This window comes from Eucyclogobius newberryi, unplaced genomic scaffold (assembly GCF_026437365.1).
Source record: "Eucyclogobius newberryi isolate DKJ021-1_F unplaced genomic scaffold, fEucNew1.0.hap1 SCAF_2, whole genome shotgun sequence".
NCBI lineage: Eukaryota > Metazoa > Chordata > Actinopteri > Gobiiformes > Gobiidae > Eucyclogobius > Eucyclogobius newberryi.
Genome location: NW_027315834.1, coordinates 28,297,311 through 28,313,910, shown reverse-complemented (window position 1 = coordinate 28,313,910; position 16,600 = coordinate 28,297,311). Strand labels below are relative to the sequence as shown.

Below are 16,600 nucleotides of genomic sequence, written 5' to 3'. Positions count from 1 at the left end.
AAAAATGGATGAAACAAATCTTACCAACGATCAAAAGACTGAACCTTAGAAAAAATGACATCCAGAATTAGTTTAGAATCTATTTATTTAGAATCTAATCGTCTTTTCACCACCACCATCTGTATGTAGGCTCCGGGGAGAAGATTCCTGTCATATCCTCCTCTGCACCTCCTGCGCATCGCTCATCTGAAAGGTATTTATCAATATATTATTCATTATCTTCCAAATCATATCATCATTTGAGTCTCTCCAGGTGGGAAAAGGAACATGACATGACAAAGTTTTAGACCGGACGGTTTTCACTGCCTCCCTGTGACATCATTCTGAAAACAGTGATCAACATTTTTTTTTTAAAAGTTAGTATTTCAAATGTCTTTTTATTCTCACATGACTGAACTATACCTACAAAGCTTAACTGCTAAACTTTAGCAGGCACATACCAAAAAGTCCTTTTCGAAATAAGACTAATCATATTGGATTCATTTTGGACACCATGCATGCTGCAAGTTCATTTTAAGTGATATGGAAATGTTTTCTTGTGGTAAAGCATCTGGCGTCCCTGTTGTCAGGAGCAGTTCTATGAATACCTCATCCCCCATTTCTCCATTGGATTTATGGTCAGGAGTAGCCAGATATGGGATTTGGGACAATACATTGTTCTTAACTAGTTCTGTTCTTAACTTCGACACATCATTTGACAGTGTACTCCAGATGCCCTTCCTGAGACAGGCTTGAGGATTTAAAGTAGCTACACCGACGACGGCACATGAGCAATGTCAGCGGTGACGTCAGGTAACTTGCTGTTTTTGGTGAAAATTATTAGCTTTCTTGTTTTTATGTTAAACTTCAACACGAAGTAGTTGTTTTGGGTAGAAATATATTTAGGATTTGGGTTCTGTTTGAAGAGAAATATAGTTTTTTTCTGTTAATTGATTTGGGGGAGGAGCCTCCTGTTATAAAAAGGACGTTTTGCACCACAAATAGGAGTGTGTGTTGGAGGAGGGCGCTGGGTGCACCGCAGGCACCAGCTCCAGAGCCAAAGCTGTCACTATTTTTTTTTTTGGACTATCGCTGTAAATACTTGTAAATACCTATTTTCTGCACTGGTTTGGATTTTTGCCCTTTGTTTTTGCACTTCTGGTAATACATTTCTGAACATTAGTCTTTGACTTTGCCATATATTTCTTTGGTTAAGAAGTACCCACCACAGAAGCCTCTTTATTAAGTGTATATGAGAGAAGGTCTGGTTTATAATGTGAAGGATGGATTTTACGTCTACACATTTCAAGTAGAACGTTGATGGACAGAAAAGTTCAGTTAAGCCCCCACTGGGCATAACTGACATTTCCTCAACGACCAAACAACTATCTCATTTGGTTTGACATTTTGTTGCAAATTAAGTCTTAATAAAATATACATACCCAGACAGACATGTAATCATCATCTTGTTGTGCAACATCCCATGTTTTCATTGCTTTTTTAATTGGACAAATCTCTTATCTGAATGACCTCTTCTATGCAAAGTGAAAATCTGGCTTAATTATACACTTGGTTTATTACATGTTGTGTAGTATGAATTTTCCTTGACCAAAAAGTCAGATTTGAAGAGATACAGAAGCACCCTTTCCTCCATCTATTCCTTTTTTTTAATAAAAAAACAAAACAAAACTATTTATTGTTTTTGAAACACACAGCAGCAAAAAATACATAACACCAAATTACCTATTTAAAGATTTAGGGAAGAAAATTAAATATTTATACATACATGGATGTACAAATTTAAGTTCACTTATGCACACACACACACACACACACACACACACATACAGTTTCTCTTATGCTTATATTAGAATAATAAATAATACAAATAAATAAAACAAATAATAAGAATAAGGAAAAAAAAGAAAGAAAAAAGAAAATCTTTTCCAACATTTCTTTTCTTACATTTTTATTAAACTGTCAGAAGTTCAGCACAGATCTTTGTAGTTGGTCGGTTGCCCGTGGTCCACACCTGGGCAAAAGCTCTCATGTCAGTCCAATTCACTGCTAATTAATCACAGGAAAGGGCCCCGTCGCTGCAGCTGTACGCTCTCCGACCGCCGCAGTGACGTCAGCATCCATCTGGTGGCGCTATGAGGACTTTTACATGCAAGTGCGCCCCAGACGGCGAGCTCCGTCGATACTTTAGTCACACAGCTAATCCCCGCTTTGCTCTACACTAATCAAATGACAGAGGACGACGTCAACATCTGCGGCTGGAGCGCGAGTACAATTCCCACGAGGCCTTGCGTGTTCTCCTCACATGGAAACATACGGCGGTGACAGGAGCCTGAACGAGGAATCGCCATGGCTGCGCATCAAAAAAATTAACCTATGACAACCAGGCAACATCATCACGACTGATTTCTCATTGGATGCTTGATAATAACATCTGAACGTGAATCCCCCAAACACACAACAACAATTGCTCCATTTTGTAACTCGTTTTTCCGGGATTCTATTAAAGAGATGCCACAACATTCACATCGAGCTTGCGGTAATTTGCATATTAATGGTGCAAAGTTGTTTGTTGGAGGGTCTATTATTTGTTCAGTTACATGCATTTTGTTTGAGTGTGTGTGTGTGTGTGTGTGTTCGTGATCATATTTCCTTTTTAATAAGCCACAAAGTGTACACTTCCTGGTTGATTTAATTACATTTTAAAATTGAAACCCACTGATCTGCGGTTGAATTGCAATGTTGTACAACCAGATGTAAGAATCAGAGTCAGAAAAGGTTTATTGTCATTGCCAATGAACAGAATTCACAAACATAGGAACTGTCTTTGGTGATTGAAATAACTGAAAGTAACTCACCTTTTGGTCATGGAGGCTGATATCTCTGTCCTTCTCGATTCCTTTATTCCATTGCAAACACATTGTAGAATCTGAAAACTATCACATTTCTAGAAAACACTATTTGACAATCAATGATCAGATTTTAACCTTGTTACTAAAGTACTTCCTCTTCATTATCTCACTCAAAGTGGTATTTTGACAGATTCATTGTGTATTGTCCTGCAACTGAGGCTGATTATCTCCTTTAATTTTAAACACTGATATTAAAAAAAAAAAAATGATTTGTGTTGTTTGAAGATCAAAAGTAACAGGTGTAACAGTGATGGCTGGTAAACGTCTTCGCCTTTCACTGCCTTCAGCCGTATTGATCGTTCTGGTCGGACATGAATGAAGTCAGTGATGCGTCTGACTGATCCTTTGAGTGCTCGTGTGTTTTTGAAGGTTGGACGAGTGCAGGGTTTCAGCCCTTTTACTGGACCACAGAGCAGGGAATTGTCCACTTTAGACAATCCATCTCTGTGCCAGTTATACGTCCATCAGTGCACACGGACTGGGTAAGACCTACAAAGACTTATTAGAAACAAGTACTAAAAAAGCCAGGGATTTAAGAGACATTTTAGGCTCATACAATGTGATGAGAAACAATTAAAGGGTTTGTACTTGTTTTTTCATGTAATAAATTAAAACTAGGTTTGCCCGAGTTCCATTATTATAAAAGCAGCTCATATGGGTCACAATGAGATCACTGTGTGCCGTCAGCACATGTTGTATTCTGTGCTGAACAGGAAGTGTGCTCTTAGCATGTTTCTTAGCTTTACTGTGCCGTAAACTGTGTTTACTCTGTTCTCTGAAAGTTGTAAAATGCACTTAGAAAACTCATCACAATGAATAATTGTAATGCATTAGGTAAGTGAACAATGCATTTGGATCACTGCAGTTTAAAATTTACTTCTGTTTTTGTGACTCAAAATTCTGGGTCGCAGGTCTCACAGTGAAACAGGGACAACGATTAAACTTACAAATGTCATACCATCAAAGACAAGCTACAGTTTATAACAAAAACATATTTGATATTTAGGAATCTTGTTTGCAAAGCGTCTATGATCAAGATATGATCACACACACACACACACACTTCGAAGTGCTTTGTCCTGAACAGGAACTTATCCTTGTTTCTCTTTCATTTAGTAACACTGAAAACAAAAACACTGCTAACTAACTCTGGTGAGTTCACACACACAGCCGAGAGCGCAAGACAAACCTGTGATCATGTGAACCATCTGTGTATGTTCTGTCTTACAACTTAAAGTCCCCTTGTCTTCTGGTGTGACTTCCAATAATCATAAAGACTAAAACATTATGAAGTGGACAGAGGCTTAAGGTGCACCACTTTTCTGGTGAGGTGTCTGCCCCCTGCTTGTCTCATGGAGATGATGGCTTTACCTATAATCTTACAATACCATCTCCATGGAGACAAACAGATGGTGGATCCACACTAGAAATGTGACTGAGTGCACCTTAAAGTAAACCTTCCACCTGGCATATTTTCCTAGGATTAATTTACTCATCGATCTTTTGAATATGTATCAAATATTGTTATTTGAATCTGTTAAATATAAAGTGCCTCTGGGGCCACCTGTAGGAGCAGTGGGCACCCACAGGGCATCTCCTGCACATCTCCAGACAGGAACAGGGTTTTGCTCAGGAGTCCAATGGGCATGTTTTATTCTACAGCTACAATCTTACTCTATTCCCTGTACAAATACCTACTTCTGTGCCTAATATCCTCCCATATCCATCAGTGTTTGCACACAGGGAAAGACTCTCTAACACTTAGCAGAAAGAAGTACTAAAATACCCAAGGATCTCAAGAGGCAATTTACGCTTGATAAAAAGCATAAAATGTAATAAGTTAAAGCTTTTAGGATAGTAGAGCAGAGCAATTTTCCACTCATGCAGGAGCACTAATACCAGTAAATTGGCTTGATAATACTGTCATTTTCAGCTTTGTTGTGTTTATTTGGAGTGTTTGAGTGCTATGACCGATCTCATTATACAGTCAATCTAATAGAGATTCAATTAAAGCTATTGATTTGTGCTACACCGCTGCCTCAGTAAGGATTTACTGCTGGGTGTTGAAACAAATTTAATTAAGGACTTTTTTTAGCCAAGGAATTACAGTAAGAATGGATGTGTCTTCTCAGGAGTTTGTGAAGAGAAAGATCCAATTAAACTTAAATACTGTCAAGTATCAATGTTAGGGTTGGAGGAGAAAAGGGGAATGTAACACTTTTATATTATAACATATTCTATCATTTTCTTATGGTGAGAAAAGTATAAATAAATCACTAGTTGGACCATTTGTGGATATGCAGTATCAGTTAAACGCAGGTCCAGCAAGTTCTACATGGTCTAATCCAGCGGTGTAAGAAGAACTACATTTAGTTACTAAGTAGATATACAGGAGGGAAAAAATACTAATAGTAAAGTAAAAAAAAATCAACTTAAGTAAAAGTTTTGGAATAACTGTTTAAAAATGTACTTTAAGAGTAAAAAAAAAGTATTTCGCACAGATTTTGAGAGATTTTGAAGCACTTTATGTAGTGGTTAGGATTATTATTTGTGTCAACAGGAGCAATTTTAATTAATTTCTTATTTTTTTATACGTTTTATGTATATATTTTGTATGCTTCAAGCTAAAACTTCAACTCTTTAGGCAGAATGTCACCATGAACGTACTAAAAATAAATCAAACCATTTAAAATACTTTTCAGTTCAGTTCATTAAAAAAAAATATAGTATAAATTACAGATATCTGCTCTAAACTAAAAAGTACCCTCTGTAAAAACGACTTAAGCAAAGTACAGATACCTAAAAACATGACTACATCGTAACTTTCACACTGGCAAATCTACAATCACGTTGACATTAAAACACGTCGACAACGATATCCTGATATTTCAAAAAACTCAACCACCAATCTACACATTTGCAAAACATTCCTTTATTATAAATAAATCTTCTTTTTGTATAAAAACTGGCATGCTTCAACCATGGCATTGTACAGGATCACGACCCAAGGCTACAACCCGGTTAGCCAAGACAGCAGGAAACACACTTATCTCAGTATGCAGGGCGATCCATCAGACGACGTGAGACGAGAATGAAAAAATCAGCACGACCACAAAAATACTTACAAGGAGAATAACAACAAACAACTTTGAGTCTCATAGATTTCTCTTACATTTCTCTTTTAAACATCTTTTAAAATGTAATCTGTTAAATATCTTTCCCCGCCCAATCTTTCCCCGCTTTAGATAATATTTCTACTTTTTTTTTTTTTTTTTTTTGTGCTTCGTTATGGTTTTGTGATGTGTGTGTGTGTGTGTGTGTGTGTGTGCATTTGTAGATTTTGAGTCCGCCACAGTGTCCTATGGCATGTCACTTTTTTCACATAGTCTCTTTTTTTAAACAGTAAGTTCAAAGTACCAATGAGCTGTGAGCAGCGAGAAAGCAGGCACAACAATTGGCTGTTTATGTGCTCCCACCTCGTTCGTGGTTTGTATGTGGAACAATACAAAATTTCTCATGCTTGGATGCCATTGCCACTCTGAATGTCAGCCAGCGCTTCAACCAATCGGAAGATGAATCTACAGTTTCGCTCTTTGGCTCGGCTCCGCCCACAGCCAGCCGCTTCTCATTCGTGTGTCCGGGGCCCGTTGGTTTCCGTTCTCTTCAGTGATCCACTCAGATGGCGTGATTGCTGTAGCTGACATATGTCGTTTTAGTTGATGAAGCTGTTGAAAGGAGAGACAAAAAAGAAAAGTAGACATTACTATCATTCTACTAACTTCAGATTCACCATCTCTCTCCTGCACATACAGTATCCAAACTTGGCCCCATTTGCCTCAGAGTTTAAGCCTGCTCAGTCTGCTTCAATCTCGTAGTTTGGAGTAGTTACAACTCGACACGTAACCTAGCTCACGCCAGATTGATGTGTATCACTCTGCATTGAGTTCCACACAATATCGATCTCACTCTCGGCGAAAGTCGAGAGCAGCAGAACAAGCCGTGAAATCAAACTGTTGTTAAATCCAGTCAGAGAAAAGCAAAGACTTCTTCCCCGTCCTCAAATACTGGTACACAAAGAGCTTCTATGTGCACGTTCAAAAAATGAATACAAATAGTATGTATGATATAAAATAGACCCAGTGAAGTTCCAGACATTGGCTTGAGGAGAGTTTGAAATGGGACCTGCTGCATTACGCTGGGTGTACACTGACTCCAGTGTGGGTGTGGTTTGGGCACCCACAGGTCACTTGCAGATCCCGTTTTATACCGACTTGGATCCACTGCGGTCCTTTTTTTTGTGATTCACATGGTTTTGCCCGAGAACGCCAAAATGATGTATTAAAAAGAGGGTTTTCCACCCATAGACACCAGGGGGAGACAACGGACATTTCAAATATCCTGAAAATACATATACGCTTAAAGATATAAGATGTTTAAGTGTGGACCTCAGTCCCTCTCATTCATTCTGTCCGTCTGAGGGAGTCTGATCTCTCCTTCACTGTGGAACTCCTCCAGGTTTCTACTTTTTCCCAAAGAGGTTTGGTAGTTTTTCCTTGCCCAGAAGGAGGGTTTAAGGCCAGAGGAGCTTGGGACACCGCTAAGTCCCTATGAACATTGTTTAATCTGTTTTTCACTGTCGCCCTTCGTGGTTGCCCCAGGTGTGATTTTGGGTTACAAAAATAAATTGAATGGAATTGAAGTGTCCAGTTGTTATGTATAAAAAATAAATGTAGTATCCCAGATTTATTTTGACCTCTCTTAAAAACATCTACCAAAATCTGTTCCTGAAGCGGTGCTAGTTAGTCAGTTTCCCGTTGTGGACAATAAAGTCTTCAAATACAAATATCTTCTGTAGTTGAGAGAAGTGGCTCGGCAGGTCAAATTAAAATAAAATCAGCATTTCTTTCTTTCTTTCTTTCTCTTCGTTCATACGTACAGTTACATTTTTGTATAAAAGACTAATTTCTTGGCTCCGACGCTGATCATGGTGCCCGCTAACTATTGTACTACTGTCAATGGGCTTTTTGAATGATGAAAGCTGCATAGGAAGGCCATGGGATTGGAAAATAGGTGACAAAAGTGGAAAAGTGTTTGTGCCAACCTGAGATGTATAATTTGATTTGATATTTTAGTTTATTTTTTTTTTTGCGAAACACTTTACATCTTGTGTCCCTTCAAATGTCAATGTTTTTGCAACAACCGCAGCCTCTAACTGTGCCATTGTTGCACGCTGATGCTTTCACGCAGGCTTTTTCCGTTCTCCTTTCACTCGCCACCACGCCGACGCTTTCATGGGAAAAGAAGTACATGTACATTGCAAAACATTCAGAAAAGTGTCAATTGATTTGTTTCCTTTTTTTTCCTTTTGCAAAAATGTCAAATGGGAACACATTGGAGTTTTTAGGTTTCATTTACGACACAGGAAAGACACTATCGATGGCTTGGACAAGACATTTTCTTCATACTCGCCATATATTGAGCTTAGAAGTATTTTAGGTTATGCTTTATAATAAGGTTCCTTAGTAGACGGTTTATAATGCATTATTAACCACTAGTTATTTGTTTTGGTTAATGGCTTATTCATATTAATAGGGTATTATAACTCCACAAAGTAAGTAATTGTCTTGTGCACATAAACAAATATCTTAACTAGTGTTTAGTAATTAACGCCTTATACATGGTTTACTGAGGAAGTGTTACCTTTGTTTTAGTGATTAAATTCAGAAGGGCTTTGAAATAGAAGTAACATGGACGACTCCAACAGCATTCCTTTTGTCTTATTTATATATATTCAAAAACTATTTTCAAAGACAATAAGCTGAGAGATGTAAATATTCTAAAAATCTTTTAACTGACTGTCTTTGAAAATAACATGTGTTTGATCAACAACCTGTAATTTTAGAGCTCCATGAGGTTCCACATAGTACAATATTTCCTGCATCCTTCCCTCTTCTGGAGGGCACTTTAAATTACGCTGATCACTAAACATGCCCCTTTAAATAGTCAATAATAATGAATGGTAATAATTAATGTTCTCTTAGCAAACATCAATGGGGATGTAGTGGCTAGAAATACATGTTTACTGCTGGCCAGTTGTTGTTGTTGTTGTTGTGGGCCTTATGCCAAAAACAATAAAATCACAATTAATTTATGTGCTTTTAGAAAAGTGAAAATAATCTAAATATTTCAACTGAACAAAAACTTTTAGACGCGTTGTCACTCATCCAAAAGTCTCATTAGTTCATCACTAATGAAAAGCTAAATGTTTTCACTCTTCAAACTTTTGTCCAGTTGACAGAATACATGTTTCCTTTTGCAAACCGCCTGAAGGATTAAATCCCTCTGTCAGCGATAACTCAAGTCCTCTTCTGCTTCTGAAAGAGCCTGGCGGAGTCTGACCAATAGGGGGAGTGGGTGGGGAACGTGTGTTTGAGCATTGAACAGATAAGCAATGAATCACAATGTCCTTTTTTATTTTAATTAGACAAGCAGATTGTCACAGGGATCAGATCACAACTTCATAATCATCATCACATTACCCAGGCCTTTGTTGTTTTAGTATTGTTGTTGCTAAAACATTGAAAACACTGTTATTCTGGGGTGATTCAACTTATGTAGGCCTATTTGGCAAAGTAAACAATGATCTTTATCTTTAATGAATTTAATACCCTATTATTGAAGAATGGGGTGCTGGCCCTTTTAACTCTGACAGCTTATGGCTGTAGTTAGCGCATTAGCGGCACAAACCGTGGAACAAAGTGATTAAAAGTAATGCCAATATCCCTCCCATCTCTCCTCTGTCTCATGTGAATGTCCTGCTCCTTGTGTTGCAGTATCACACGGTGTTTGGTGCGATCCTGCATTCATCCAGGAGTGTACCATTGTAGAAAAGATCAAGTTGTAGTTATTTGACATTTACACTCAGAATGACTCTCAGATGAGAGTCGAAATGTTTCCAGGTAAATACAACTTCATATTTTTCTACAATAACACGGTGGTATTAACATGTGTAATGCAATCCACAGGCTTTTACCGGTTTACTGGCAATGTGACACACTAAAGGGGGCTGTCAGTGAATTCTGACATGGTTAAAAATGTATTTAGGAGAATTCAGAATTGATCCAGAATCTTTAAGTTGATTTATTATAATCCCAATCCTTTTAATTTAATTTATTCAACACCCCAACAAAATATGATTTAGATATTAAGATAAAAAAAAAGTTTAATTTAAAAAGAGGTTCTCAGAATGGTAAGTCGGTCTTGTATTCATGTACTTTACTATTTCTTTTTAATTTAGTTCTGTCTGTTTTAATGGGATACACAGACGTAGACTCGGCATGTGCTCTCCTGATGTGCAGACTGCTGAGGCTCGGCTGAACATGAAAAGTCTGTTTGAAGGTGCTTGACTGTTGATGCAGCAGGATATGAAAAAGACATGAACCATATGCTTCAAACTCCTATGGAAGATCAGCCATGAAGCACTCTTCATAAGGACTGTAAAGTGTTTCTGTGCATGTGCAAGTACTGCCAGTGAAATGATCGATACAGGATTATTATTTGGTGTAAACTGGTGTAAATAAAAAAAATACAGACAGTGAACTTTAGGTTTATTATGCAACGTTTGCTCCAAAAGTATTGATTCTTAGGGGATCCATTTGACCAAGGAGCTTATTTATTTACTTGACGTGGACATTGTGATTAGACTGGAAAAATAAGATGCATAGTTCCCAAGTATTATGGCAAGAATGCTCATTTTCAACACAACTGTTTTAAAATGAGTAAAGCCACTGTAAGTCTACAATATGAATGACCTACATTTCACTAAAGATTATTGTATGTTTAACTCTGCCCTGATTTGGGCTCATCTCGGACGGGGGTGTGTCTGTCTACAGGAGGAGGTGGACCGGCTGGTGTCCTGGTGCACCGGTAACAACCTGGAGCTCAACGCCCAGAAGACACTGGAGCCCCGCCTCGCCCTAACAGACTCCCCCATCTCCACTGTGGACTCCTTCCACTTCCTCGGCACCACCATCTCTCAGGACCTCAAGTGGGAGCTCACCATCAGCTCCCTCATCAAGAAGGCCCAGAAGAGGATGTACTTCCCGTGGCAGCTGAGGAAAGCCAAGCTGTCAGTGCAGATGATGGTGCAGTTCTACACGGCCATCATTGAGTCCATCCTCACCTCCTCCATCACCGTGTGATACGCTGGAGTCACAGCCAGGGACAAACAGAGACTACAGGGCACTGTGCACTCTGCTGAGAAGGTGATCAATTCAATTTATTTTTGTAAGGCCCAAAATCACAACAACAGTTCCCTCTGAGGGCCGAATCAACAATGTCTGTGGTGGCGATGGAGTCAGACAATGTCTGTGGTGGCGAGGGAGTCAGACAATGTCTGTGGTGGCGAGGGACAATGTCCCAGGGTCCTCTGTCCTTAGACTCTCCTTCTCGGCCAGGAAAAACTACAAAAAAAAGCGTAGAAACCTGGAGGAGTTCCAGTGAAGGACAGACGAACAGACGGACACGAGGGAGACTGGAGCTGGACCCACTCTTCAGGCAGATGAGGGACCGACTGAGGCGAACTGGACCCACTCTTCAGGCAGATGAGGGACCGTCGGAGTCGAGCTGGACTCACTCTGATCAACTGCAGACTTCCATCTCTGCAGGACCTGTACATCTCCAGGTCCCATTGTGCCACTCCCCTCAGGCAGGAGGCTATGGTCCATATGGAACAGAACCCCTCGCCACAAAAATAGTTTCTTTCCCTCTGGCGGTGGTATCATGAACACTGACCTAAGCCTTAGGTCTGATATAGAGTTCAAGGCCTCATTTATAAAGCTTACTTGCACACTCTGAGTGTGTAGGCCGCCCTCTGCGCCATTCTTGGTATTTATAAAATTTCCACAAGTGATAGGAATTTACTTCACTTTGGGCAAACTGAGACCCTCCAGTAAGTTCTGCCAAAAGTCTGGAGGAAAAGACGACACTCGCGGAGAGACTAAAATAATCATATTAGGAGAGATTATCATATTTAAACAGAAGTTGGCCAAAACACTGAGCAGAGCTGTTTATTTCACTCATCATTCTGGACAACACATGACACATATGAAGCCGTGCGCACTCGGATTTATGAAACACCAAGAGAAAACTCCTCCTTCAGACGGAGCATATGAGCGAGGTTTGATGAAGCTCTGAGACAAGACCCAGACGGTGCATATAGCCCAGTGTCTGAACCTGACCCAGGCACAGAATTCTCTTCATTAATTTGACAGCTTGCTCTCAAGGGTCCCCCTGTTTGAATACATGAAATAATGTCTGCGCTAGACCCAGGTGCTTGGACTCACAGAAGTAACCACGCAGTTATATGGGCAGAATAAGAGCTTCATTTGTCACATGCTTTTTTTCATGCTTTTGTTGTTTTGTTCTTCCTGCTCTATCTCTGCAGCAAAAGTGTTTGTCCCTCTGCTTCTGGTGCTGATCCATCCCTATCTCTCCCACTGCTTTCGCTCTATCTGGAAGGGCATCCGTGTTACTTGCGCACACTCACTGCCCCCTCCTTTGTCCTCCACGTGCTCGTATTAATGTGCATGAACAGAGCCATGGTCAGATCTCACATACGTTTCATTCAAACATAAGAGTCTGAAGCACTACAAAACCAAAATAGCCTCTTCTAAATAGCATCACCTGTAGGCGACTAAAAGACCATTTATTCTTAAGTTTTAAAAGTTAATTTGAGAGGGACGAGTCATAACAATCTTTTTAAGTGTATTTGTCATGAAGCTTGATGTGACTGATACTGCGTGCAGTGTCTGCCCCGCCCTCCCTCTCAAACTCACTGATTATGGGCACATGTTTATGTAAATCTCATTCATAAGTCACTTTGCATGGCTCTTTTATGGGGTTTAGGGGGCATGGAGAGGGTGTAGCGAGACGTGGATTCACATACACAGATTCCAGCTGAGGGAGAGATCTATAAAGCACAAATTGCGTGATGGACAGTTCATGGAGTGTTTTATAAATCAGGAGATTGCATGTTGTAAATCTCTAGTTGCCACTTAGAGTACGCACTTCCTCAGCGAAATTTCTACCCAAACCTTTATAGATGAGGCTGCTGATGCCAGACCAGAAAACATTGGAGACACATGATTTGTCAAACATTTAAAATGTACATCAAACATGAAAAGCAAATAGTTTTGAGTTACATCACAACTGCTGAGATTCATTCACTAACATTGGATGGTTCAGAACATAGCATAGCAACAGTTTGTCTATTTCTAGCTAATGGACATTTTCTCTGTTAATACTGCTTTCTTTGTGTATAAAGCTTTTATGTCAACTCCATCAACAACCTAAAGTTACAGCTAATGACAGATTACCAACAAGGTCTCTCTCTGCATAGGGCGACTTTATGTAAAACTAAATACTAATGTGGTTAGCATTAAGGCTATACTATAAGTGAAAATACATGAATGGTACTACTGACAATGTAGAAGCAACCAAAAAGTAGATTTTGAGGTTTTTTGGGAATATACTTGTACTGTGTTTGACTGATTGCTTTAGAAAAGTTTCCCTTTTCCACATTTATCATTAAAGCCAAATTATTTGATTGCAAAGACAATTTCCCTGCCCTATAATCATAATTAAAACCCTTCACCTCCAGCAAATAACTCTAAATGTTAAGGTCATTTTGATTTGAACATAATATTGCTTCTGCCTGGATTGTATTTTTATATGTGTAGGTATAAAAAGCAGGTGTTCTCTTACTCACTGTTGGTCTCCATGCTCTCACACAGCTCAGTCTTCACTTCCCCGTTGGGCCGGTCGCCCTTCTGGGTGAGTTTGCCTGACATGGTGGCAGCTGTCACGATGGCCTGCAAGAAAAGTTTAAATTCAACATGTATTTTGTAAAATCACTCACCAGCACAACACCGCACTGGAGGGAAGTCTGCTGCAACTTCTCAGGACACAAACTGGGGAATGACAGACAGGAGAGAGTGCAGGGCCAAACACGTCCGAGGTTGGTATTTTGGTGATATTGTCCTCACATATCATTCTGCTCTCCATGATATTTTTAGAGACTCTGACACCTGTGGGTTGTCATTTTATATTTTGGACATTTTAAATTGCAATTTTGATCTAAAACTATTACAAAAAGAAACAAGTGTGCCACCTTTTCTTTTCAAATGTAAAAAAACACAACAAAAAAACAGTCAATAAAGAGTATTCATATTTTTATAGTTGTATTATTAAGTTTATTCATCGGATGTTGTCTTCCGGTGGCTTTTGAGTTAGGATTAGCCCGTGAGTCTTCTCAGTATGTGTGCCCGTGAGTACAACTTTTGGCACCTCTCGGGCATTCATTTCAATTAAATTTCAATCTATTTTTGTAACGCCCATAATCACAACAGCAGATGTCTCGGAGGGCGACAGTGAAAAAACAGATTAAACAATGTTCATAGGGACTTGGCGACACTGCCAGCATCTCGTGTACTTAGACAAAATGTCCCAAGCTCCGCTGTCCTTAGACCCTCCTTCTCGGCCAGAAAAAACTACAAAACCCCCATTGCATTGGGATGTCCTAGGAGCTCTCTTAGGTTATTTTGAAATCATTATCATGATTATTATTATGTAGAGTAACTTTATTCCGGTACAGTGACTCTTTAATTTTGTGATTGTCAGAGTAAAGTTATTTCCTAAAATCAAAATACTGGTAATACATTTAGGAATTTAGGCTTCAAACTGAATGGAACAAATGAGAAAAATAGAAAGAAACTACAGCTCCAACAACATTAATTTTGTCTTCTTAAGATATACCCACAGACTTAGGTTATTTTAAGACAATCAATTTGGAGATGGTATTGCTTCGTTGACATGTTTCGGCTGCGTAACAGCGAGCCATCGTCAGAACTGTCACCGGTGTTGGTGACGTGTCACTAATCAGCTGATGTTACTGTTGCCTGGTGGTCTCTGGAGTAGCTCGTCCCATGTGTGGGATAAGAAGACTCCGTCGTCACGGTTGATGCTGTCAATGCCTCACTTTCTGATTTCAATCATCTCCTTGATCCAGCGTTTGAACTTGTTGTTCTCTGATCCAATGACCTGAGCCCTGTCCCAGTCCATAATGTCCTGATTTATTTTGCAATGGCTGATTTTAGATTCTCTTGTTCTGCTTTTTCTTTTTTTGTTCTTGTTTCTTGTGTCACCTTCTCACATTTGTTCTGGTGTTCTTTTTTTTGTGGACGTGGAATTATCGTCCAGTTTCACCCATGTACAATTTTCTTTTCATGATTTGCATTGCATTTTCCATATTGCATTGCATTTTTCTTTGGGCTGTACTAGTAGATGGCATTATTTTTGGTGTGGCTTGACTACTGAGCTGACATTGTGTTTCTTCATAGCTGTGGGAGCAACATAAGCTGATAAGTGACTTGCCAATAGCAGTTAACTGAGTGAATAAATAAATAAATACAAACTATATGCAATGAAACCAATGACAAATGTTGCTTTAAAATAGGATGTGAGGTATTATTGGATTCCTGTCTGTCCAGAGTAAATCAAGTATTTAAGCTGCCATTTGGCCCACATTGAAAATCAAAAGTATTTAAGACCTTCACAGTGACACATTACATACATTATTATGCAGAACAAAGTGAGTCACAGTCGATAAAAAGAACAAAACAAACCACCTTAAAGCTGCGTTTCCTCTTCGGCACGTTCTGCTCGGGGTGGAGGAGGATGATGTAGACTTTGGGCATGTAGAGCATCCCCAGGGAGACGGAGGCGGAGAGGCTGAGGGAGATGGTCAGAGTGGTGGTCTGGATGTACATCTGAAACACACACACAAACGCACAGTTATTCATTGTTTGTATCAATAATAATAATCAAAAAAAGACAGAGCAACCAGAACAAGACCAGAGAGTGAAAAGTCTAACTCAAAAGGAAATAGAATCTGTCACATTTGTCCCAGTGTCTGATAAATTGGTCCATGTTGAAGTCGATTTTTCCAATTTGTGAATGTCAAATGTTGTCGCTTTGCAGTCCTTGACAGTTGGTTCAGTCCCTGTCATGAATGTTTTTTGTTATTGCCCTTTTTTGGTGCAGATATCCATCAATCATCTCCATCGCCGGAGCCCTACACCCGAGAAACGTTTTAAATTTAAATGGAATCATTGATTTCAGTCCAGTATTTATGAATGTATGATAGGGCAGTCCCACAAGACATGATAGTGATGAGCCACTTGACAACCACAGTTTCCCCAACAACCAGTACTTTCCTGTGAATAACGTGCACTTTGACAGCGTTATAAAATATCACATCACATAGTTTTAACATTAACGGAACCATCTTGTTGTCCAAAGAACTCCTACAGACTTTTGATGAGGACACAGGACGCATGGGGAAGGGCAGAAAACAAAACGTAAAGGATGTTCTGACACAACTTAAATGCGTCTGGTGTTTCCAAGGTGACAGCGGCAATGACACATCCGACATTAAGTGGGAATATTGTCAGCGTAAAGAGGTGTAACAGCCTGTGTGCTCATCGAAAAACGCAGATGATCACGCAGACGTCGATGAAAACATATTGCGAGATGGATGGACCCAATGACGGGCAGACATTTAACAGCCTTTTCATAGGGCCACAAACAAATATATTGTGTTGATAAAAGATATTCTGTTATGTTATATTACT

The 16,600-nt window shown here is 39.4% G+C and overlaps 1 protein-coding gene across 2 annotated transcripts in view; it reads right to left on the bottom strand.

Annotated features, from left to right (window-relative positions):
- Positions 1-6,233: 6,233 nt before the first annotated feature.
- grm8a (glutamate receptor, metabotropic 8a) overlaps positions 6,234-16,600 on the bottom strand; it is a 455,282-nt gene continuing 444,915 nt past the window's right edge. The window contains exons 11-13 of one of the 2 annotated variants that reach the window (XM_072454896.1): positions 15,596-15,736; positions 13,678-13,780; positions 6,234-6,634 (exon numbers count right to left, since the gene is read on the bottom strand). In XM_072454896.1, the coding sequence (XP_072310997.1) occupies positions 6,585-6,634; positions 13,678-13,780; positions 15,596-15,736 (294 nt within the window). In that variant the 3' untranslated portion in view covers positions 6,234-6,584. Of the gene's footprint in view, positions 6,635-13,673; positions 13,781-15,595; positions 15,737-16,600 lie in introns of both variants that reach the window. The other variant, XM_072454897.1, reaches the window with a different exon arrangement.